This window comes from Vigna angularis, chromosome 3 (genome assembly GCF_016808095.1).
Source record: "Vigna angularis cultivar LongXiaoDou No.4 chromosome 3, ASM1680809v1, whole genome shotgun sequence".
Classification (NCBI taxonomy): Eukaryota; Viridiplantae; Streptophyta; class Magnoliopsida; order Fabales; family Fabaceae; genus Vigna; species Vigna angularis.
In genome coordinates, this window is record NC_068972.1 from 25,202,818 (window position 1) to 25,229,430 (window position 26,613).

The 26,613-nt window shown below is 32.4% G+C and overlaps 3 protein-coding genes across 3 annotated transcripts; 1 reads left to right on the top strand and 2 right to left on the bottom strand.

Annotated features, from left to right (window-relative positions):
- Positions 1-424: 424 nt before the first annotated feature.
- On the bottom strand, positions 425-1,717 carry LOC128195831 (uncharacterized). Its single transcript, XM_052874521.1, has 2 exons — positions 1,128-1,717; positions 425-1,034 (listed from the first exon to the last, which is right to left on the bottom strand). Exons 1-2 carry the CDS (start codon positions 1,715-1,717, stop codon positions 425-427), a joined length of 1,200 nt encoding a protein of 399 aa, XP_052730481.1.
- A 1,437-nt stretch (positions 1,718-3,154) lies between these two features.
- Positions 3,155-8,445, bottom strand: LOC108326512 (fumarate hydratase 1, mitochondrial). The gene is made up of 17 exons (XM_017560063.2): positions 8,158-8,445; positions 7,947-8,064; positions 7,650-7,799; positions 7,284-7,394; positions 7,034-7,117; positions 6,359-6,457; positions 6,189-6,239; positions 6,043-6,092; positions 5,542-5,623; positions 5,311-5,405; positions 5,143-5,209; positions 4,955-5,005; positions 4,718-4,813; positions 4,028-4,126; positions 3,902-3,931; positions 3,754-3,819; positions 3,155-3,490 (listed from the first exon to the last, which is right to left on the bottom strand). The coding sequence occupies exons 1-17, from the start codon at positions 8,307-8,309 to the stop codon at positions 3,404-3,406; spliced, it is 1,488 nt and encodes a 495-aa protein (XP_017415552.1). The 5' UTR covers positions 8,310-8,445; the 3' UTR covers positions 3,155-3,403.
- A 12,828-nt stretch (positions 8,446-21,273) lies between these two features.
- Positions 21,274-25,035, top strand: LOC108326497 (probable polygalacturonase). The gene is made up of 6 exons (XM_017560031.2): positions 21,274-21,428; positions 22,357-22,665; positions 23,148-23,268; positions 23,373-23,547; positions 23,633-23,703; positions 24,030-25,035. Exons 1-6 carry the CDS (start codon positions 21,417-21,419, stop codon positions 24,701-24,703), a joined length of 1,362 nt encoding a protein of 453 aa, XP_017415520.1. The 5' UTR covers positions 21,274-21,416; the 3' UTR covers positions 24,704-25,035.
- The last annotated feature ends 1,578 nt before the right edge of the window (positions 25,036-26,613 follow it).

Below are 26,613 nucleotides of genomic sequence, written 5' to 3' on the forward strand. Positions count from 1 at the left end.
AACCACATCCATGTGTCTTTGCATTCTGTTTCTACCACAGCAAAAGCTAGTGGGAAACATTGGTCATTAGGGTCACTTCCTACTGCAACTAACAACTGACCTCCATAAGTTGTCTTCAAGTGACAACCATCTACACCAATAAATGGTCTGCAACTACCTAAAAACCCCTGCTTACAGCCCTCCAAACACATGTAAAATGACCCAAACCTTGGTGGCAAGGTGGGTTCGGGTTGATTCACCTTAATCTTGAAGGTCCCAGCCTTGACTCTTAATAACTCAGCCACATAGTCATAGAGACGACCATATTGTCATTCTCCATCACCCACTAAACAATCCATTGCAATTCTCTTAGCTCTTCCAGCCTTCCAATGACTTATTCCAACACTATATGACTTTTGTATTTCATCTATGATTTGTTTCACTGTCATGCTGCAACATTGACAAATCTGGCAACCAAAACCTGAGCAATCCATTCTACACTTGCACTTTTGCTACCAAAACCCCTTCCACACTTGTGCCTAACTAGAGTTTTTACTCTAAAGGTTTGGCTACTTCCTACCTTTCTAGCCATAATAAGAAAACCACACCCGTTCTTACAAACTGCCCTTACCCTCTTCAAATCATTCTTGACAAACTTCACTTCTTTTCCATTCAAAACGCTATGCTCCTGTAAGTCACTCTTAAAATCCTTCAAACACTTAAACTCCATTCCCAATCTAAAATTGAATCCCCTAGTCATATCTTCTGCTTTATACTTTGGAAAGTGCCTTTTATTCTCCCTCACATCCTCATCACTATCTACATTTGAGGACAACTCTTCTGTATCATAAACTTCATTTATCTCATGCTGTCCAACCTCTTCGTTAATGACAAATGCCCCCTCACTATCTTCAAATCTGCTCCTAACACTTTTATTTTTCTTTTTCATTCTCTTCCACCTATCCAAAACTGGATTAATTTTTTCTCTCTCTTCCTCTACCGTGACATTGTCCATCCCAAACCCATCATCACCATTTGCCATTCTCTCCTCTTCACTATCATCAACATTTTCCACCCCTTCGTCCTCAAGAACATTGCCCTCTTCATCTTCTTCTTCATCTTCTTCTTCATCTTCTTCTTCATCTTGCTCTTCATCTTGCTCTTCATCTTGCTCTTCCTCTTGCTCTTCCACCATTTGTCCCTCAACATTCCCCTCTTCCTCTTGGTCTTCCACCATTTCTCCCTCAACATTCCCCTCTTCCTCTTGGTCTTCCACCATTTCTCCCCCAACATTCCCCTCTTCCTCTTCGTCATCTACTACCAAGTCTTGTACTTCAACATTTGCCTCCACCCCACCAATATCTTCTTCATCCATAACAACCTCTTCCTCCATCTCCTGTACTCTTACTTCCTCTGCCTCCTGACCAAATGTAAGAAAAGCTATTTCCTCTGCCTGACTGGGTTGGCCATGTTGAACATAGATTTCAACTTCCTCCTTATTTGCCTCTACATAGTTAGCCAACAAAATGGCTTCTCTGTCATCTGTCAGTGGTCTAAGGTTGTTCATTGCCTTTTGTTTCGAACCCTTCCACCAAAGTTTGAACTCTCCACAGTACTTGAATTCTCTAACAAATCCCACCGCTTCAAAGTATGACCACATGTCGGGATCCATTCCCCTAATAACATGTATCTCTCCTCCCACATATTCTAGACCCTTGTTCTTCATGAACTTCCCCATATGATACAAACATACGTCAAAAACCATTTTTCCTACAAGGTCCAATGAAAACTTCACACATTAGACTGACAATGAACAGCAGAATGCCCATTACACACACAATTGCTTTTCTTGTTCAACGAATCACAGAGAAAACAAATTAAACTTAAACTAAAAAATTACCTTACTCAACGAACCACACAGAATCACCTTTCTTCTTCAACGAACCACAAAGAAATCCCTTTCTTTCACGAACCAAACGCAAAGAACGAACACATGAACCACGAAAATGCACGCGCAGATGAACCACGAACCAAACCCAAACAAAGAACAGCAACACCAACACGAATTGTAACTGATTTTGAGTACCAATTTCATTCCAGATTAAAGAGGAATCAGTTCCATCCCCAGATGACTTAACACACGTCAGCAAAAAAGCAATTACACGTGGACAGAGACGTTAGACACATCAGCACATTTTTAACGGTGTTAATTTTCGAGGACTAAAATCAAAGTTTCAAAAAGAATGAGGACCAAATTGTACCTTATTTTGAAAGAGGGACAAAAACCAGAAACGGCCAATAGTTTAGGGACTAAAAACATATTTAACCCGTTTAAAAACCTTAACATATTTTATATTTTTTTTAGAATATAATTCAATTTATACTTATTACTTTACTCTCATATTTTAAAACTCTCTTATTGTACGTGGAGAGTCTGTCAACTTCGAACTCAAATAAGAACACTGAAATCTTATACAAAATAATTAATAAAGCTTCCATGAGGACTGTCATTATGTCATTTGCGTTTTCATGTGATAAATTGTCATAAATTTAGAAATTAGAAAATTAAAGTCAATAATTCATTATGTTACGGCGAATTATGTTAAAAGAGAAGTCCGGGGCCGCACATTAGTAGTAACACATGTCCTGAATATATTAAAATTGTAGTTAGTCATTATGCAACCTGCCGATCAATTTATAAATTATACAAACACTTCTTTACATAAAGCAATAAAATCAAACACGTACTTCCCACTAAAATGTGTGCATGAAAACTTCTTGTTAAGTGGATGGCCTAATTGTAGAATGGTGAAGAATTATAGAAGTTGGATGGTACAAATTCAACCCCATTACTATTGTTATTATAAAATAAATAAGATATAGAAAACAGAGAGAGCTTCAGTCAATGCTTAGCATTTATAATAACCATTAAAATAGATTCCGGGCAAAATTTACAGGTATAACACGCAAAACACATTCAATTTATTGCGTATCGTTGTACAAATTATTTAAGAAACATATCACATGAACGGGAAATAAAAATGATAGCGATATTAAGATTGCTAACTATTATTATATAAACATTATTAAACACCCACTTTCCACAGAATTGACGCTCAAGACAGAAATATGAAAAATTATTTACTACTATTACAAATTTGCAATTCGAAAGCCATTGGAAATAAAATGCACGGACAATAAATAACATTTTTCTCTTTATGTGGGTAAGTCCGTTTCTTCAATACATTGTCTCGTTACAAATTTGGAAGAGCCCTTCCCACACGAATATCAATTAAGGAAGCCAAAATTATTGAATATTGGATTGCCATTTCTCAATCCAGTCAATGGGTATGGTTAAAAATTTCTACCTCAATGTAGCCGATGATGAAACAAGGAATTATCAGAACAAAACATTATGAACCATTCAATCGGATGGTCCAAGCATTTTCTCAGGTACCACAAGCTTGTCAAACTCTTCTGAGCTCAGCACTCCGAGTTTCAGTGCAGCTTCCTAAACAATCATTTCAATTTGAATATTTAGTCACAACAATATATTGGACATCCACGAAAAGCATAGAAATTATTAAGGAATCATTCATTCATATAAACAACACAACTATTAATGACGGTGACCAATAAAGGAGTTTAAATGGTTCTGCGTCTACAAGGATACTCGTATAAAGAATATGCTTCTTAAATTTTGATTTGTTAAAAGAGAGGTAAAAATAAGCAAGACAAAACAACAAAACAAGTATAACAGGGCATCATTGTCACCTTCAGAGTAGTCCCCTCTTTGTGGGCTGTCTTGGCAACTGCCGCTGCCTTGTCATATCCAATTTTCTGTAACAGACACACAGATTTATTCAGTTTCAAAACAATTTGAAAATTATCAAGTTAAAGGAGTAGACGCGAGGAAACTTACTGGGTTCAAGGATGTGACGAGCATAAGTGACTGCAAGGTGAATTAAAAGTAAACATTAATTTAGCACAATGGTGTAAATCTAACTGGCATTATCTGAGATTTGATTCAAATAAGTCAGCAACTCACCTCATGCAGTAATTTTGAAATTCTTTCCCTATTAGCTTGAATACCTCTCACGCAATTCTTTTCAAAGGAAGCAGATGAATCTCCAAGCAGTCTCAGTGACTATCACAATAAAAATAAAGATTAGGCATTTCCGTGCATCTTTTAGGGAATACAGTAGAATCTACTAATTTATATTGCAAAATTTGGGAGTAATCATAAAAGCCACCCTGGTGTCCTTATTTTGCACATGCCCTAGCTTTTGGTGCATCACCGTATACCATTTCATCACGACAGTCACATGAACAGTAAAGAAAACAAGAAAAGTAAAACCTAATAAAGCATCTTCCATCCCCATTTCCTATTTTACTGCCATAGCAATGAGAGAATCTAACTTTCCAGCCAAGTCCACCTGACTTATCACAAATTTTCTGATGCGAACTGACAGAGGAACAATATAGAAATTAACTTACGCTCCCGTATATTAAGCTTAGTGATGCTTGAACAATCTCGTTTTCTATAACCATGTGTGGTTGTAGTTTTAGAAGTCCAAGTGTAAGTATGCAAAATAGAATTCAGTTTCCTTTTCATTACATTAATGTGACAGCCAAAGCAATAATCTCTAGCTAAGCTTTATAATTTCTCGTAAAAAATTTGAACCACTGTGATTGATAGATTAACAATAACATAACACATATTATATACAACACATACATGCAGGAGACAACTGGCAATCATTGGCTTGAACACATTGAGCTCAAAATGACCATTTGATCCACCCACTGTAACTGCAACATGGTTTCCCATGACCTGAAATTTATAAATCATGACACCAATTCAGAAAGTTCAAGTCACCAAACTGTGTGATTTATTACCAAGTCATGTAGACTTTGTGCTAATCAGTACTTCACTAATAAGTATTTCAATAAAATGAAGTCAATTGATGTCTACCTGTGCACACACCATTGTCAAAGCCTCACACTGGGTAGGGTTAACCTTCCCCTGAAACAGCATATGGCCGTGGCTTAGAAGTCAAATTCCAATTGTAATGCAAATAAAATAATGAACTATATAGCAAGTAACAAGAAAACAACTGGTTTATGTAACAAATATAATTTCAGTCAGCATGAAAATCTTACAGGCATAATACTGCTTCCTGGTTCATTTTCAGGAAGAATGAGTTCACCAAGACCGCAACGTGGACCACTATATTTGGATAGTAATTAAAAATCATAAAAGAATATGATTAATTTTCTATTGAACATAATAAGCAAACCGTCAATCAGTGTCATAAGTAGGCACCGTACCTTCCTAATAACCGTATATCATTACCAATCTTCATCAGAGAGACCGCAATGGTGTTAAGGGCTCCACTGGTTTCGACAAAAGCATCATGGGCAGCCTGCAAAAGGAGAGTATTAACACACTACAAGCCAATGTTTTACTTCGTGTAAAGCAACTTCAATGAAAGAATCTGACGTAATGAAATAACACATGACACATTAAATAAAAGGAGCGGAAAAGTTGTAGTAACAAACCAAGGCCTCAAACTTATTTTCTGCCGTAACAAAAGGAAGATTAGTTTCGTCTGCCACAGCTGCTGCTATCTTAGCATCAAACCTGAATTTTATCCAGAAAACTGTCACTGTTTATCCAAATTTATTGCTTCAAAAGTTGAATTTTTTTCAGCCTAAAAGGGAAGGCCGGTGGTAATAGTTATTTTCACAATAAAACAAACTCATAAACAGAAGGTCTCTAGAGGGTATAGAAAATATCCATTCTTCAACAATTAAATCCATAATAAATTAAAATCAGTGGTGGAAAATGTGCATGCATGTCAGTCCAGGCAACTTCCATTCATTGATGGTACCGAATGATGGTACAAATGTAGACTGCGAATATGCTAAACAGAATGAAAAAGAAAACTGCTATTTTGGTAAACAAACATATAGCAAATTACAAAAATAAAACAACACACCGAAATGTTAAAAAAGTAAAATATAAGAATCACCACTTAGTTATCAAAAAACCATACATACCCCTTCTTCGTATTCAATCCAGTCCCAACAGCTGTACCACCCTGGGCAAGCTGTTCATCAAGTAGCATCTCTGCTTAGTCGGAATCAGAACACCAAAAGAAAATAGTAAAGAACAACCACTTAGCTTTTGTATTTGCTTGTCTAACCTGATACATGCGCGGCAATGTGCCAATTACTCGATCAATACCATACTTCACCTGCAGATGAAGGAAAAAGTAACGAGAAATCACTCCCAAGTACTGTCAGTATTTTTACAATGCAACACCAATGATAGTGATATTACAAAACTCCACAAGCTAAACATAAGCAAGCTTACTTGTGTTGTATACCCACTAAACTCCTGGCCAAGAGTCAGAGGTGTTGCATCTTGAGTATGAGTGCGTCCAATCTTGACAATATCTTTGAATTCAATTGACTGCCATTTTTTTAAAAAAAAAAAGGAAAAAATTAATTACAACAGATATAACAAAAACAATTAATAAAGCACTTGAGGAGAACCAATTACAAAGTCAAATGCTTTCAGTTTATAGGATTCCATCTTAGAGGCTTATGTTTTATCGAAGTTAGAAGATTCCCGACGTGTTTTCTTTCATATAATTCGTTAGATATCTTGAATGCAAATTACATACTTGGCAGCCCAAAAGAAAATTCGAGAAAAAGAGCGAGAGAAAACCACAAGCTTAGAGTAGCACTAGAAAAATTTACCATGCTAACTAGAAAAATTTTATATACCGTGTTATTAGTATCAGTAAAATGGCCAGAAACCCAGACCATTAGGTAATCATATTAAGACAAAAGAATATAAATCAATTAACTCTTCGTACATTTAAATTACATATTTCAATGTAACACGAAAAAAACAAGTCAGGTATTATGCAAATTACTCAAAATCACCTCCAATCAGGATGGTACAACTCATAAAATGGGAGGAGGGGGACTGTAATCTGTCCAAAAAACTAGCTATTCTAAAAGTATAAACTAGAATTCAAACCTTTGAGTTTAGGGTGCCATGTAAGGTTTTCAGGCTGGGGATTAATCTTGAGTTTATTTCCATTGCAGCTGCAATGTGCATTACCTTAAAGAAATAAACAAATACAGATTATAAAGAAATCAATATTCTAAAAATACCAGAATAGTAGGTAAACAAAGTATAAGAAACACTTTATCAGGAACTGTACTGCGTTGAAGGCGAACGAGCCTACTCAATAAAAATTCGGGAACATGTAATTTAAGGTGCTTACGGTTGGGAATGTATCATTAGAAGACTGTGATCTATTGACGTGATCATTTGGGTGCACAAACTTGTCACCACGCTTATGGCCAAGAATCTCTGCTGCTCGGTTTGCAATAACCTGAAAAGGTCAGAAAAATAAAAAATGAATTTTTACAATAGAAAATGAGAACTTGTTACTTCAGAAATGTTCCTTGGAAAAAAGGAAACAGATTTTCAAGAGTTAAATACAATTACGAAAAAACTATAATATAAGTGATGATTATTGATCGTACACTAATCTAGGACCCTTAATGTGTTATGTTCTGTAATATATTTGCAGTCAGAGCATTCAGGTTTGGCGGTGCTGACATAGTAGCAACAAGCAAGCACTAACCTCGTTAGCGTTCATGTTACTCTGAGTGCCACTTCCTGTTTGCCATACAACGAGAGGAAAATGCTCGTTCAGTTTTCCCTCTGCTACTTCTTGAGCCGCTTGCATTATCGCTTTTCCAACGTTGGGATCAAGACCATAGTCCATATTCACCTGAATTAGGAAACAAATGAATCAATTGAAAAAGCACAGAACAATAATGAAAAGGCAACTGATTAGTTTAAAATCCACGACCAAAAGACAAGTTAGAAAACGACTATGGTGAAGTGCATGCAGAAAAGGCGAAAACGTTTATTGAACCTTAGCAGCGCATTTCTTCAAGACGCCAAAAGCGCGAATGATGGGTTCGGGCATGCGTTCGCGGGGGCCACCGATATCGAAGTTCTGCAACGATCTTTGAGTTTGTGCCCCCCATAATCTAATTAACAGTGCATAAACACAATAGAATCGGGTGAATTATTAAAAGGAAAAAAAAATGGAAAACGAGCAGGTAAGGGTGGGGAAGAGGAACTTGTCGGAGGGGACTTGAATGGGTCCGAAGGTGTCTCTTTCTTCTCTGAAGGAAGAGGAGTAGGATCTGGAAGAGGAAGCAAAACGCAGAGCGAGGAGCGTCGTTGAGTTGGATCCAGCTGATAAACGACGCGACACCGCGTACAACGCCATGGTTCAGTTTAAGTGTGCGGTGGCTGGGGTGGCGGAGGAGTCACCGGAGAATAGTAGTAGTGAGACCAATGGAATTTGATACAATACTGCAAAAGTTAAGAACAGGGAAAAGTAGCCAATAAAGATGCAACGCGACTGCGCAGTCTTGGTAGTTGGAGCAGAAATGAATAGAAAAGTAGTTTGGGCTTGCTATTGGCACCCCGTTATTCAACATAATGGGCTTTCTTTTTTCGACGAAAATATTTTCACTTGAACAAGTTTTCGTTGTATTGATATTTAAAAAAAAAAAATAACGAAATGGAAATAAATTTGATTTTTACGCAAAAAAATACAAATAAGAGCTTTTTGCTTTTTATTGTTTGGAAAAAAATACATTTGGTGGAACAATTTTCCATTATGTTAATTTTCTTTCGAAAATTTAACTCAAGTAGATTGTGTAAATTTTTTCTTCAAAAATCCAGAGGAAACAAGCTCTTGCTTTGTTAATTTGTTCTTAACGTGACAAAAACTTATTTTTCTATAGGGAGTATGAATTAAAAATATAAATAAAATAAAACAAACTTATGTTGTATTAATTGGATACAAGAATAATGTAGCAAAACATATTTTTGTTATTTTTGTATTTTACTTTTAATTGGATACAAGAATAATGTACACAATAAAAAGGTTTTTTCTTTCAAAGTTTTCTTGAAATAAAAAACACTAACACAGATAAAACTAGTTTTTGTCAAAGATATTTTGAACTAAATAGTAAAAGGATCACATTTTTTTATTTTCTGTAGAGGGTTTAAACAGTAATTAGAGGGTGCCATTAGGAAGGCCATGGACTTGAAATTATTCACTCTTGTCCAAATACAGTTAGAATCAGTAACCATAGTATTGAAATAATTAACGATCAGGTCAAATGCAGTCTGTTCTCCTTATAATTTGCAGCGTTTTTTTAATTAAAACAACGATAAGTTATTTTCAAGATTAAAGTACAATTAAAAATAACATATATTATCATCTTAAATTTTTCAAATGAGGTATAAATAAAAATAATATTTAATATTATCTAAATATTTTCAAATGATATATAAATAAAAATAATATTTTATTCAAAACGTAATTTATTTTATGATCTATTCTCATGGAAGATGTTTGGGATTCTGTTTCTCGCATTAGTTGCGTAGATATTTTGGTTTTTTCTCTTCTTACTTTTCTCATTATAAAATAATAATTTTTTTTTTTTCATTTACAATATATATAAAAAAATCGAACCAACGAGTTCAGTATAATTTTAAAAAATGTGAAAAATTCAAACCATAATCCTTAGTTTTTAACTTTTAAATTATTTTTTAACAAATCATTTTTAAATTGATTTAGACTATTTTAAATTTAAGAATCAATTTCAAACCAACCTTGAACTAAATTAGTCCAAGTTTACTCACAAATTAATTTAAAATGTAGCGTGAAGCTTTTTAATTTTATTTTTTTTTGTGTTAAATATCGTTATTACGAAGTGTATTTATTTTATCAATAGCTAATATTTGTGAGAACTCTGTTTAGTGTGTCATTTTTTTATCTGAAACCAACGATCTAACAAATGACGTGAATGGATTTTCAAACACATCATATATATATATATATATATATATATATATATATATATATATATATATATATATATATATATATATATATATATATATATATATATATATATATATATATATATATATATATATATATTAAAAATGATTTTGCTTTAATGACAAAAATTGAAGTCACCTTTAAATTACAATTGACTTCAATATAGTAGGTGGAGAATGATTATTAAAAAATTGAAAAAAATTAAATAAACTAGATTATGTGAATAAATCATTTTATTCATATAATCAAACTCGCACAACCTATTGACTCAATAGGTGATGAACAGGATCTCTGTTGATAAATTTCGAATAAATTGTATTCAAAGTAATTTCAGTTTTTTATTTGGTGAATCATTGGTGAAAAACCATTTTTTTATAGCGACAGTAAATATGTTTTTTTAATTAATAAAAACTGAAAAGAAAAAAAACAAATTTATTTAGCAATTTGTTTGCAATCATAAATGTGTTTTTTTATTAATAAAATTTTTATTTAAGTATATTTTATTTCATATTAAGTAAGAGTTATTGGCAATGGTTAATAATTTTCCTCAAGAGCCATTTGTGGTTCTTTTATCAATCACACAAGACATTGATAATTAAAACTATACTAATAATATGTTTTTTAATAATTTATTTGTTGTGTACACATAATTTAATTTTATTAAATTTTATATTAGACATTCATTTTAATGTACATTTAACTCTTACAAGATGGTTGAGGCTTATTTGTAGGAACAAATATCACCTTTAAAAAACAAGTTGCAATTTATTACGCCAATTATAAGTAATTAATTTTTCATACTATTGAAATAATTATATAGTTTATGATACCTTATGAATTTAACTTATAGTGTTCGCATCAACCATGAAGCTTTGAGTGCAGATATTATGTCTTGAGGCACATGTAAAAAATTATATCCGCAAACGTTGTTGATTCATGAAATTTGGTAATGTGAACATTTTATAACTAACATCTTAAGTCATTATCATTATAACTAGACTCAAAACTGATCATTGAAGGTGTTGGGTACAAACAAAGTCCTACATCGGATAAAATAAGAGATGAACAGGAGTTTATATACACATAACATACCTCCATTGATAAGAGGCCTTTTGGAGTGGTACCAAAAGCAAATCCATGAGGACTTGACCCAACGCGGACAATATCTTATCACTGTGGAGATATCTATGTATATGTGTGTGTGTTCAACCTCCCTACAAATGGTATCAGAGCCTATGGTTCATTATAACTAACATCTTCAGTTATTATCATTATAACTAGACTCAAACTGATCATTGTGTGTGTAAATATTCGGTAATGCATCTCCAAATAAACAAAAGGTCTTAGAAAAATATTCGAGAACATTAGACTAAATTTCTTTTAAGTGTTTATAGATTATATTAGGTCAATATTATATATATTCATTATACATTTGATGGGTCAACAGCAGAAAGTATATTTTTTTTTCATTGTATATATATTTGAATTGTATTTTAAAATTGTTTTAAGATAAAATCTTACACAATATGTGGATGGTAACACGTACAAACTTAGAATTAAAGAAAAAAACATAATTTTTTTTATACCGGTTAATATCAGAATTGATATAAAAGTAATTCTTTTATATCAATTATAATCATAATCAATATAAAAAGTTATGTTTTTTATATCGATTAAAATCATTAATAATATAAAAAGTTTAAATCATATATAAATTTATTTATCTTTAACGAACTTTTATATTAGTTTTAGAATTAATATAAAAAGTATAATTTTTATACTAGTTGTAAAATCAATATAGAAAATCAAATACTTTTATATTCTCTTCTGTATCGGTTTTAAGTTTTTCTAGGAGGCATAGTGAATAATGTTATGAATTACATAGTTGATTTTATATATGGCGCATTAAAATCGAAGTTAGATTTGATTCATTAATTTGTAGTTTTCGTGTTGGTTTTGTTATTGTGTCTTAGGAATTGGCTTGGAGTATTGGAGATTCTATGAAGTTGGTGAAGACAAAATTGAGTAAATAAGGCGAAATTGAGTAAATAAGGCTTGCATCATCATCACTCACTCACTCACATGCTTTACTTTTTAACCTTCTTCCACATTTTTAATTAAATCATAAATTAATAAATATGAAATTACAATCAAAATGTACTAAAAATATCCAAAAAATTGTATTACTAATACTTTCTTTTATAATTTTAAATATTATAAAAACATAAAATATATCATAGTCTAAGATTCATCTACAACTAAGGTTTTTTATTACCCTGATAGCATATATAAGAAAAAATGAATTTTTTTTCTTACATAGCACTCTTGGGGTTTTTTATTATCCTGATAGCATATTATTCCTATTTACCCACATGGCATGGTTTCTGATATAGGTCAAAATTTGGTTATCAAGTAGTCAAATCACCAAATTACCCGTTGCAATCCAGTTTTCAAGATTCTGAATTTTGATCAGTTGGTTTTTTCAAATTTTTTTTAGAAGTGGATGGAAAAAATAAATTAAAATAAGAAAAATTTATTGTAGTAAAATTTTGTAATAGTTGTAATTGTTTGAAAAAAAATAATTTGAACAATGTATATTTATTTAGGTAAATAAATCAAGTTAATAATAATTTAGTAGGTGAAATAATTTCAAAAGAAGTGAAGTAAAAGATTAGAAATATAATTTTATGTCGTAACAATTTTATGAAAAATAAGACAATTACTTTTATTTATTGTACATAAGATATTTGAAATATTTTCATTTTATTTAATTATTTAGATGTAAATATATAATTTTTAAGGATTTAATGTCTTTGTATTTAATAATTGAAATGTGAAGATTTAAAATTTTTATATTTTCTTATGTAATTATTTTTGTTAATATATATATATAATATATTAATAATAGAATGTAAAACATATTAGAGAGAAATAAAGTAGAAATACATAACGGTGGAATGAATTTGAATTTGAAGACAATTTATTTAAAGATGAACTAAATATTATATTAAAAAATGAAATGAAAATCGATATTAATTGTTGCAAAGCAAATAAACTTAATTGATTGGAAATAAGTAAACATGAAATTAAACAAATATATTAAAATAATTGTTTATATATTGTAATGTCTCTTTCATCCATATAGTTTAAGTCTTGCAAGTTATCATATTTTTTTTAGTTTTGTGGATGATCTATTTTGTTTGGATTAAAAGTTCAATATTAATATAGGTGTGTTAATTTTAGATGGATTACTATACAAGTTAAATTTTTTATCCAACACGAATTATTTGTGTACCATTATTATGAGATTTCGTTTTAATTGTATCATGCATAAGGTTGTCATTAATCATCTCTACACAAGATCGTTATTAACCATCCTACTTGGGGGCGCTCATGGGTACCTGAGCGCTACTCTGGGTACTTCTATACTTATGTTTTATGTGTTTTCCCATGACTTATATGATATTTTATAGTTCTTTGAGGTATGATCAATGTTATCATAAGATGTTGTGTAATGTTAAATTGAATGGATATGAATATTGTGATAAGTAGTTTGTGAATGAATTGGTTGGTTAATGAACGTAATTTCATGACTCGTGGAGAGGTTACATGGTGGTTCTTGTGTTGTTGTATGAATGTATGGAGCTTTGAATTAGTGGTCTATTTTGACACTCTAATGATCATACATTCTCAAGTAGAGAGAGGTGAGTCATGTGATGAGAGTATTTGGAGGTTCTTGTCTATAGGCTTTGATCATTGTAAGGACTGCATACTTTAAGAGAAGTGGTGGGGACAGGGCAGTCAACCACTTCTTGCATTATTAGAGTGCAATTATTGGAAGGGGAGGATAAGGAGAGGGTCTCATTTTTGGCAAATGGAGAGCAGCAATTGTCATTTTTGGCTTCTTTTGAAATGATTGTGCATTCATTCTACGGAAGTAGAAAGTGGAAGTGCAACTGTGTGGGGGAGTGCATTTTTTCTCCAAAACCAATTCCTCTCTCTAAAACTTCAACAAATACTTCCTCTGACTTCTCTCTAGATTTCCAGCACCTTAAACCATAGGAATTCAATTCTGTTGCTACCATGGCCTCCGCGGAGTAGAGGGCTTCATTTCAACCGAACGTTTTCGTCATTCCGATCGGGGTAGAGTTCTTGGTTGTAGGATGGTTGTGCTTGGAGAAAACCAGGTAAGGGGAGCTAGATTTGTTTCTATAGATTGTAGGGATAATATGTTTGAGATCATATTATGATTGTTTGATGTATAATTTTGTGTTTAGAGTATCCTTCTTTGCTATGAATCCGTATGAGTGATTGTAGAACTATACTGTTGCAAATCTGGGAAAAAGGGGTGAAACAATGGGGTTTCTGGGTTTTTTCTGGAATCTGGTGTGATTCTGCAGAATTCTGCAGAACGCGCGTACGTCCAATTTTGGTGAGTCAAAATTGGACGTTCGTCCAATTTGCTCGACCATGGTTGGCTAAAATAGTATGAGCGTTCGGTTTTGGTGTCCTAAGGTAACGAGCGTTCGCGTTCGTCCTTAGGTAAAGTTAGAAATATATTGGACGTTCGTCCAAACTGTATACAGTGAATTAGTAATTTTAGGCATTCGTCCTTAATTAATTACTCTCATGAAGAAATCTGTAGCGTTCGGTCTTGGTGTTTTAGTTATTATAGCGTTCAGATAAAGTTAGGATTCTCAGGATTTGATTTAATGTTGATCGATCAAGAACTGATTTAGTATCGTTCGGTCAGTTTTTGATCTAATACTGTTCGGTTAAGTTGAAATCATTCGGCCAGGATTCCATATGTTCGACCAGTACTTTAGGTGTTCGGTAATGTGTTCTATGTGTTCAACCAAGACTCAAAACGAACGTCCATAGGTTGTAGCGAGCGTTCGGTCTTGATGTTCCTTGTTCTCAGATAGCGAACGTCCATAGGTAGTAGCGAGCGTTCGATCTTGATGTTTGTTCTCAGGTAGCGAACATCCATAGGTAGTAGCGAGCGTTCGGTCTTGATGATGTTGTTTTGAGGTAACGATCGTTTATGGGGAGTGATCGATCTTGACATTTGTTCTGAGGTAGTGATCGATTAATAAGTAGTGATCAGTCGTGATGATGCATGTTTCAGGTAGTGATCATTCATAGGTAGCGCTCGGTTTGGATGATGCTTGTCTCAGGTAAGGATCGTTAATAGTTAGCGATCGTTCGTAGGTAGTGCTCAATCTTGTAGCGATGGGTCTGGATAACGTTCGGTCAAAGCTACTAGGGTTCGATCTGGTGTTCGGTTTTGAGCGTTCGGTCTAGTGTTTGATCTCAGTGTTCTTTCTAAGAGTGTTCGTCAATAGGGTGTTCTGAGTTTTTAGCGTTCGGCTCAATAGAACATGATCCCCTAGCGTTCGTTCAAATAGGATTCAACCAAATAGTGTTCATTAGATAGCGTTCGGCGGATAGCGTTCGGCAGATAGCGTTCGGCAGATAGCGTTCGGCAGATAACGTCCGTCCAAATAGTGTTCGGTCTTATAGTGTTTGTGAATAGCGTTGTCCAGTAGCGTTCGTCATGTAGTGTTCGTTCAATAGAGTTCGGTGAATAGTACTTGTTCAAATAGTACTCTACAAATAGCGTTGGATTCTGAGTTTGAATTGAATTATGTGTACAAATGTTTGGAATATATGCTGTAATGTGATATATGTGAATGCATGAGATATGATAAAATTACTGTGATGAATGTATTTTATGATGTTGATATGGGATTATGCATTTGCTCATGATATCAGTATTATGGGGAGATTTAGTAATGGTATAATATCAGTTAAGGAATATGAGTATGGTATGAGTCTCGTGAATAGATTCAGTAATGTTATGGTATTTGTATATATATTGATATGGAGGATCGGATGTCCTGGTCTATGTGCCGGTTTTGGACATAGTGAGGGGACTAACCTTGTGAATGATATGGAGGGTCGGATGTCCTGGTCTATGTGTCGATTTTTGACATAGTGAGGGGACTAACCTTGTGAATGATATGGAGGGTCGGATGTCCTGGTCTATGTGCCGGTTTTGGACATAGTGAGGGGACTAAGACTGGCATCACAAGTGGTAAATCTTCCGTTGGATTGCTCATCAACGTATCATCCGGATGAGTGTCTATTGGGTATTGTGGTGTTTATTGGGGATTGTGGGGCGAGTGTCTAATAAGAATTGTAGTATGATGGTATATGAGGATGTTTGACATAAATTTATATGATGTTTATATCAAAGTAATTATACATGTTTTATAAATGTTGTGTTGTATGTTAGCTCACTCTTACTTGTTTGTTTGTGCCGGAAAATCTTATCTGTGCGATGATCGTATAATTCGTTATACGAGAGCAGATGAAGGATTGTCGTGTGATCTCGTGCAAATGAAGAAAGAGATGGAAGAACAAATTAGAAGAATTCAATGTTATATTTGCAGTTTGAGCTTAAACATATGTATAGATTTAAGTGTGAAAGTTGGGGTGTTACCGTAAATGTATTATTACAACATTTAAATTTTGAATTTTTAAAGTGTGAATTTTTGGGATGTTACAATCATGGCCATAGGTAAGTGAAATGGACCAATCTTATATGGTAGCTTGGTTTCAGCCAATTGTATTACAATTTCAAGTGCACAGACTACCAATAGTTCGACATTCATACCGAATTCGGATGAGTCTTGTCTAGGTCTTGACATATATAGGATGATTGGATTGTTATAGTTCATTTATAAATTAATGTTTGAATTTGTTAATGTAATATATGAATTGTCTTGTATATCTAGCTTAACTTTTTTCTTATGCTTTGTTTTATGGTCTTGTACTTCTTTCCTGGCTATGATCATTCGGTGGATGTGAGCAGAGGGTGATGAGACTTCTCTGGAATAACGTTAGATGGAGGAGATGTGGATGTTTAGTAGCATTAGTTGGTGGTTTTGTATATAGTTTTGGTTAGTTATGTTTTAAATAAAATTTTAAATTTATAGTTATGTATACAATTGTAAATAACTTTATTCTTCAGCCTTTGTCGACTATTCTCGTTTTATTAACTATGTGATGGATCTTATATAATTTTATACTATATTTTGAAATGTTGCATATCTCTTCTTCCCCTTCTTTGTCTTCTTATTTTTCTTTTTCTCCTCTTCTTCTCTCACATATGAAAATGTCTCAAAATACCTCAAAAATACACCTTTTATCACCAATGAAAGTTCTAACATATCTCACAAAATTTGTTGTTGTCAACAATGTTCTTACATAAGGAAAAGGAAAAGGGCGCAATCTGATTAAAATGTAAGTTACAATGACTTGAAAAGTCAATTATTATATTAGTGAATATGAAAGAATTCACACTTAAAGAGAAAAAATATTAAAAAATAGTAAAATTAAGTTTCACATTATTTAAATTTAGCAGTATACCATGAAAATTCAAAAACTCAAACTTAACGTTTTAAGGATTTTAAGTTAAGAAAATATAAGTTTGTACACGTTGAACAGTATTTTAGGAAGACATGTTTTTGGTGAATGGAACATTATTTATTACAACTTGTTGTAATTTCCCCATGCCTATATAGACTATTTAGTGAATCATTAAAAACTATATACCGTATATGAATGAATGATTTTTGAATTCTATGTAAACTGTTATAGAAGTTGTGATTTAGGAAAATTTAGGTGAGCAGTATTGAAATGGAAGAGTGAAATTGAAGAGGTGATGGTAGTGGAATAATTGAATGCAGATTATATAATAATATTAATAGTTAAAAGAGGCAGCACATGAATAAATATGAAAGGAGTTGATAAATGCAAAACCATTGGATTCTTTGTCGCTATAGAAAAGTGTCTGACAGCTTTAAAGGAGTATATGACAAAAGTTATATATAGAAAATATGTTTTAAGTTTCTCACCTACCCTGTGCTATTTCCAAATACACCTTCAAACTTTCTTCTTCTCTCAATTTATCATCTCCGCAACCACTTATCACTCTCTCTTTCTGCATTTTTCTCTCTTTTCCTTACCTTTCTCACACTTCTTCTAAAACACAAATCTTCCATCTTTTCCATCTGCTCAACCCAAATTTTTAACAATAATATAAATATATTTTGAAGAAAAATAAATAAATTTTTATAATAAAGGATAAAATTAATTTACATACAGGTTAAAATTAAAACTTAGAAAAAAAGTTTGAATTTTATTTTATGTTCTCTTGTAGGGATATTTTATGAAAAAATAAAACTGATAAGATAGATTTGAATTGGATAATATTTGGAGAATAATAATATAGATAGAGCGATGAAAAAATAGGTTTGGTGGGACAAGACAATGAAACTCCTTCATGTTCTGATCTGGCAAGCCAAGTAACTCCAGCCTAGCATTTTCCACACATTATTGTTGTGGGTCCCTCTTCTATATTCTGGTCTAATAATTGCAAAATAATGCAAGTGAACATATTAATAAATAATAATTACTTTTAAATAATTCACAAATACGAAATAGAAGTTCATTTAAATAATCATGCTATTTTCAATCCTCTAGTTTTTATTTTCATTTTTCATTGTTATTAATAGTTAACTCCTTTTATTTTAAAGTCAATTCTTATTTAGCCATGTTTTGTGGTTTAGTAGAAGTCTATAATGTTTTTTTTTTTCCATTTATATATGTTGCTTGGTCAACCATTGTGTTAATTTGGAAGCTAATTTAACTTGCACGTTTTCTAGGTTTGAATACTAGATGGATAAAATGAAGTTAACCTCAACTTTCTTTAATTTAATAACACCTACGCTTTCACATTGATGTAACTAGTGCATAATATAACTTTGTTTATCTTTTTTGGGATTTCATACATTTTGAATCCAACAATTCCAAACTTGAGTATTTTACTCCATTAGCTAAACTAGTATTTTTTTTAGCTTGATTCTCATAGTATTTTCTATTTGGTGACAATATGTTATGTTGATTTTTTCTTTTTTTATATTTTCCTCATTGCATTTTTTATTTTTGTGTTTAACTTATAAAAGAATGCTAACATTATATACCCTTTCACATAATAAAAAAAAGGAAATACTATAAAATTTTGAAAAGTTCAAAGACGATGAACGAAACTAATTTTATATCTTTAACTGTCCATGTAATAGTAGAGAGATTTGCATGCAAAGTTAACGGGCATTGATAAATATGATTTACCTTAATGAATATTTATGGCGTAATCAGTTATGTTTTGTTTTACATATTTAATTATGCTTTTAACCTAATTTTAAGCAAAAAAAAATCAATTATGTTAGAAATATAATTGATATTTTTTTTATTATAAAGTAGTAAATACTAAAAAATATTAAATAATCAATAACAGATTATTTAACCTAAACGGATGACATGTGTTTAAAATTTCCTTAACTTTTAATTTTGAAATAGGGCAGTGATTATTTTTTAAATATACTACATTTTAAATATTTTATGTTTGATTACATTAATCAAAATTTTCACTTTCTAATTTTTTTAATCTAAACAATCATACTTTTTTTACTTCATTTCTTTGTTTTTTTTATTTATTTTCATTCTCCCATTTATTCACTTTCTATTCTTTAATTCAGATAGATTAAAACTTTTCTCTATTAAAAAATAGTAAAACCACTCATGGTTAAAACAATAAGCTAAATTACCCTTATTTTTATATATTTATAAAAATTATTTAATTAGTTCCTTATATCACTAAAATTTTTAATAGTGTTTATAAATTTAAAAAATTCACCAATTGGTTCTTTGGTCACATTAATTCCTTTAAACATGTGATAAAAGTAAATTAAATAGTCACTTAAACATTATTCTCAATGGATTAAATGTGGATTTATGACTTTCAACAACTTCATCAAATACTATTTATAATCAATAAATGTGTTTAATTAAGCGTTTAATTCACCTAACTTCTCTAGTAAACATTTGATATACACTCTGCAATAAAATATTCTATTATAATATTTTAGAAGTTTAAAATATACAAAAATAAATAATTAGTATTCTAAAGTCATTGAATTCAACTTCCTATTAAATCTTAGTTAACATGTGAATCAATTATGGATTTCACTATCAAATCATAATAGCTACAAAATGACCAACATCTTGAAAAAAAACACTTCTTCAACAGTTTATGTTTTAAGATGTATTAGATAAACCTTTTGCCCGAGCTTCAATAATAAAATTGATAATTGATTCATTTGGTTTTCAAAGATACTTACATTAATTGAAATAGATTATTTCGTGTTTTTTTTACTAGTTAAAACTTATATCTATTTAATCTATTTAATCATAGATACACTTTAATATATTATGATCAGGGTCTAATTGATGAATTAATTTGATCTTCTTCAATCACTTATACACAGTTTAATCATCAATTGGACCAATTTGATGAAAAAATAAAATTGATGTTATTTCAAAAATTTAATTGAAAATGTTAATAATATAGAAACTAAATTAAATAATCTATATAAATGAAGGAAGAAAAAGTAGTTAAAAAAAATAAATATTATGTTCCAAGTATTTGATAAAAAAAAAAGAACACATTACAAAAAATAATATTTTTTTTGGTGATAGGAGAAATGTTCCAAAGAAAGCAATGTAAAATTTGTGGCACGTCTATTCTATTTTGATACTGGAGACAAGGTTAAATGAGGCAACTGCATTTCTGAAAGATTATTATATTATATGAGAGCAATGATTGACGGAGGGAGGAGGAAGTGATCAAATCTCTCACCTGTTCACACACTCACATGTCACTTAAGTAAGAATTACGTAATTAATTAGTCTACGTATCAGCCAAATCACTGACCACACCAAATTATTATTTCTCTTAAACTCGCAATCACATTCACCTCACCCATTCTTAAAATATGCTATTTCTATCAAACACTTTCTAAATTAATAAAGTTAAATAAATAATTTCCAAAATATTGGAAATTCCATATAATTTATATACTTTTAAATTGTCAACACTAAAAATATATGTATAAATTTAGAGATTAAATAGATAGATATATTAAAGAATGGCGAGGAAGTGTTTTTTTGTGTGTCGGCAAGAAGGAACCATAAAATTGATATTTTCTGGGTAAACGAAAAGCTTAAGGAGAAAATGAAAGTGGGAATTGTTGATATTTTATAATCCAGTGTCCTTGTTGTATGCGTGGAAATATTTTAATTAATTATTAATTAATATAGTACATAATAAGGAAAATGAAATGCGGAGCTGGCATTTTCCTTTATTGTAGTCGCTTTCGACTACCTCCCTCCGTTTGTTTTATTGTTTCTAGTACTTGGTTGGCATTATATACGAAATAGCACTTCTTCTCTTTCTCTTCTTCTGTCCCTATGTTCTTCTTCCTCCTCTAGTTCTACCCTCTTCTTCACTCCACACTCTTCTTCCCTCTCACCTTCCTATTTCTCTTTCTTGGAGAGGGGAACAGACCCATGAAGAGGCTAGTAAGTACGTTGTTAAGAAATTAGAAAAATAAAAAAACGATTTTTCATGGTGGGGTTGTTTTCTTTTCATTTATGTTCTACCCGTAAAAAAAAAACTTTTTTTTCACCCAACACCCACACTTGATCTCGGTGATTGTTCTGGATTTTGTAGTGAGTTCCGAGGTTAAATTGTGGTTAATGCCTTGGGTTTTCGTAGTGTATTGTGTCAACCCTTTGTTGTCCAGATCAATTCTCGATTCGAGAAGGATCTCGCCGAAGCGAATTTAGTGAATATTGGTCGGTGATTGATTGCGCCGTGGTTGATTCGTTGTGACATTGCTTTCGTGTCTCTGAAAAATGGGTCCAGAGATTTCATTCATCAATGTTTATGGTCTATTGCTTTCTCCCATCCCATGCCGTTTCATAAAAGTCTCTGGCTGGAATTTTTCTATTAATATCAATCCTATGCTAATTTGAATTGCATGTTTCAATTAGGTTTCTTATTATCCTGATTGTACCTATTAATTGCCCTGCGTTTTTCCTGGAACTTTTCTAAAAGTTATATATCTGGTGGTTTAAGTTTGTCTTCTTAATTGTTAGGTAGTTCCACAAATATTCCTGGTTTCTTTCCTTTTGAAAATGTGAATTGTTCACATCTTTAATTTCAATTAATGTCTTTTGTCCTTTGCTTCTGCAATTACTATTAGCTAGCAATCGCTTTGTTCTCTGGGCAGAAGGCAAAATCTCTTGGAGAGGAAGCCCAATGGAGTATCTATGTTGCTCTTGAAGCTCTAGTTTTGTTTTGCTTTTTTTTTTTTGTTTTTTTTTTTAAGTTTAAATGACATTAATTTCATCGTATAATATGTTTTGATGTCCTCATTGCCCTTCTTACTCTTCTTACCCGATTAGCAGTGTGCTTTAAAATCTTTCCTTTTCCTTTTCTTTCTAGGTAACTGTGCTTTTACTCATAGTATTAAGCACTGCTGTGGGAGGTCAAGATGATCATGGACCGTGTAAACAGAAAGTGTTGGATCCTCGGCCTCACAGTGTGTCAATCTTGGAGTTTGGGGCAGTTGGAGATGGAAAAACATTGAACACAGTTGCATTCCAAAATGCAGTTTTTTATGCCAAGTCATTTGCCGACAAAGGTGGTGCTCAACTATATGTTCCATCCGGCAAATGGCTTTCCGGAAGTTTTAACCTTACCAGCCACCTCACTCTCTTCCTTGAAAGAGGCGCAACCATCATTGCATCGCAGGTTTTAATCATTAATATGAATTTTAGCCCCCATTCCAATTACCTTGTCCATTTCATAGACAAACACTAAGGGTTACCTAATGTTTTTGTTTCTTGCACTCTATCAAAACTGTCTCACGAAATTCAATCAGGGTGGGAAATTCGTGCACTCAGTATTTGGTAGCATTTTATATTTTCAATCAAATCTATGTTGCACTTGTAAGGAAAACGTTATTCAAATTCTTACCAGTAGAATGTTTTTTATGTGTGTATCTAATAGCTCTGCTAAGAAAAACGCAGGAGAAACAATATAAAATCTTCAATACCATTCTTCTAACCTTGCATCTTGTAATCCTGCCAGTCTTCTGGAGCATAAAAAGTGTATATGAAGTGATTTTTCTGCAATCTGCAGATGGAAATTGCCAATATACAATGTTTACTGGAATGCCAATTCTGCTCACTCCAGAATATTTTACCCGTTCCTTTTGTTTTGTATCATTTCAGGATTATGCACACTGGCCTGCAGTGGATCCCCTACCCTCCTATGGTCGGGGAATTGATGTTCCAGGTGGGAGATATAGCAGTTTGATTTATGGACGCAACTTAAGTGATGTGGTGATTACAGGCAGGGATATTGTTCCATTTCTCTTTTTGAAGTGTGTATAAATTGATGAACATTGCTGTGGTCAGACTTAAATTGGTAAATTTAATAATTAATAATTGTAACAGGTGACAATGGAATTATTGATGGGCAGGGTTCTGTTTGGTGGGACCTAATCAGAACTCATTCCTTAAATTACAGCAGACCACATATTATAGAACTTGTTGGTTCTGATGATATCGTAATCTCAAATTTGACCCTTTTAAACTCTCCTGCCTGGAGCATTCATCCAGTGTATTGCAGGTACAAGTGATTCGTCTTTGTGTCTCTGACCTATTTTTTAAATGGAACTGTTTTGTTTTACATGTATCTTTTATAATGCATGCAGCAATGTCCGAATCCAAAACATAACAGCTCATGCACCAACCGAGTTCCCTTACACAAGTGGTATAGTTCCAGGTAAATTGATAATATAAATTATTACTTGTGACTTAAGATTATTTTTTATGTAATAAGCAACCCTCGCACATTAGAACCATGAACTTTTTAGTTGTCTAAAAATTTTAGTTGACTAGCAGTAAGAGTTTTAAATGCAATCGACGAATGCGTGCCTTTCTCAATTCTCATATTTGGTGTATTCCATTCTAAGAGATTTTTCTCTAGGCTTTGATATTCCAAATGTGGTTTAGTCATGTAGTGATAGTTCATCATGTACATTGCTTTCTTGGAGCCTGTTCTGTGACTGTTTTTTCTAGATGAATCTCATTAGTATTTGCTACTTGCAGATTCTTCCGAGCATGTTTGCATTGACAACAGCAATATTAGCACTGGTCATGATGCAATTGTGCTGAAGAGTGGTTGGGATCAATATGGAGTTGCTTATGGCAAACCAACCTCGAATGTCCACATCAGGGGTGTTTATCTGCAATCATCATCTGGTGCTGGCCTAGCATTTGGAAGCGAGATGTCTGGAGGCATCTCTGGTATAACAGCAGAGCAGCTCCATATTATAAACTCGACCATTGGCATTGAACTGAAGACAACTATGGGTCGAGGTGGCTATATGAGAAACATCTTCATTTCTGACACAAAATTGGAAAATATTTACTTGGGTATTAGCATGACAGGATTCTCTGGCTCCCATCCAGATGACAAGTATGATCCTAATGCAGTTCCGGTGGTTGGTAATGTTACTCTCGAAAATGTGATTGGTGCAAATGTTGCTATTGCTGGGAATTTTTCAGGAATAGTTGATTCACCCTTCACTCCTATTTTCCTTTCAAACGTGACTTTTTCTACCGGTTCTGAGTCATCTTCTTCATGGTTTTGTTCTAATGTAAAGGGAGTCTCTGAGGAGGTGTTTCCTGAGCCATGTCCTGACCTGCAGAACACGCTGTCAAACTTTTCGTCTATTTTTTCTTCTATACAACCATCGTACAGTTATGTCTCAAGCGCATGAGAAGCCATCTCTAAGAATCTAGTCATTCCTTTGATTCAACCTGTACATGAGACACAACATTCATATTCCATCAGGAACTTCATTACAATTTTCCAATAAAAGCAAATTCTTGATGTAAAGATGTTCTTTCTCTTCAACATTTCAATGAACCTTCCTCTTGTCTGTGCATGAAATGTCCGTGTAGAGTGGTATCAATCCTGAATATTCTATTTATGTACAGCCTCGATTTCTTCATTCATGTAAAAGAAATTTTGATGTTGGTGTACAGCCTAAGACGCTATTTTCTTTCAACTCACCATGTATAATATGGAGTGCTACATGGTTTTCTTGTCCATAGCTGGCCATTGTGAGGGTGTTGGTGTGCTGGTTTTGACAAAACTAAGGTTTTCTTTGCATAGTTCTCTTCATTTTTTACCATTGGATTAATCATATTTGTTCATTGTTTATTGATATTGCATTATTTTTTTATTGATAAAATTTAACGATGTTCCAATCTAAGTAGGGAGAGAAAAGCCTTTGAGTTTTGAGAAATGTATTCTATCAGACTTACATTTTCACCACATTTTAAAGAGATTAGATTACAAAACTTTTTCTTTTACTTCACTGGACCAGCCCTGTCCTGACATGATCAGCTTTGAATATTAGGATGAATTGTTTTGCTGTGATGAGATGACAAGTACTACTAATCCAAATGAACATGGGAGTGCACCATACTTAAGGATGAAAGATTCTTGTCCTAGTGTCGGGTTAGTGTTTTGATTCATCTCAAGCACTTTGCAATTTGCTAGACAGCTATTCATAACTGAACCTATCATGGTGACAGTGGGAAGGCTATTTCTTGTCACCACTAATTCCAGTCATCTGGGGAACCCATAACAACTCACGTTAACTTTTTCAAGGAAGCAGCACTAAACCCCCTTCTGACATGATAAACATGGTGATCATTATCATCAAATCTACGTCACTTTCCATCTATTAGTGTGATGGTAACGGAATAATGCTAAAATTTGTAACTTGTAAGGGATCTCAACCTCTGATTGGATAGGCTTAATCCTTTTCATAATAATGCAAGTTACAACTGTGACTGGTTACGATTGTGAACTCCCAACTACAGCCAAAGCCATGTGGCCAACCCTTTAAGCCGAATCTAAGCAAGGTTTGTCTACTACGAGAATCTTTTAAAGATGGTTTCATCCAACCATTTTTGTTCAAGATGTAAGTGAAAAGATGAAACAAAATAAAAGCAATAGAATATAAATGCCTTCCACTTTGTCTGCAACCCAACCTATGTTTTCTGTTTCCACTTTGTTTAATCGGGTGGGACATGCTCTGGCATCTAATTTCTGCAAGATTGCTGCTGAAAGAAACCAAAGACACCTCCAATGGAAGGGAGAAATAGATAAAGCCTCAATGATTAGATAATTAAACTAATCTTTATATATAAAAGTAATACTTCTGTGCCGAAATTATAGTTTTATTTTATATTTCTTCATGTTATTCATGACCTTTCCATTAATCTTAATAATAAATTAACACAATGTTATCCAAATAAATATAAGATCAAATTTCTTATTAATTTCTCATTTTTTAATATAGTAAAAATTAGATATAGGAATAATTCCGTTTGTGTAGAAAATACATATAGGTAAATTATAATGAACAATAAAGAAAATATTAAGCTTAAATACATAATGTATTGTAACTAACATAATATATTATAACTAACAATATTTAATCTTCTTTCTCAAATTTGTGCATATAAATTATATGTATCAAACTTGTTATAAATATAATTAATTTTAAATCTCGATAAATACTTAATGCAAATAACTACTAACTCATAACTTGAGTTAACAAACTTAGTCTTGATGTCTCTAAATATAATCTTTTTTCGAACAAAATGATGATCA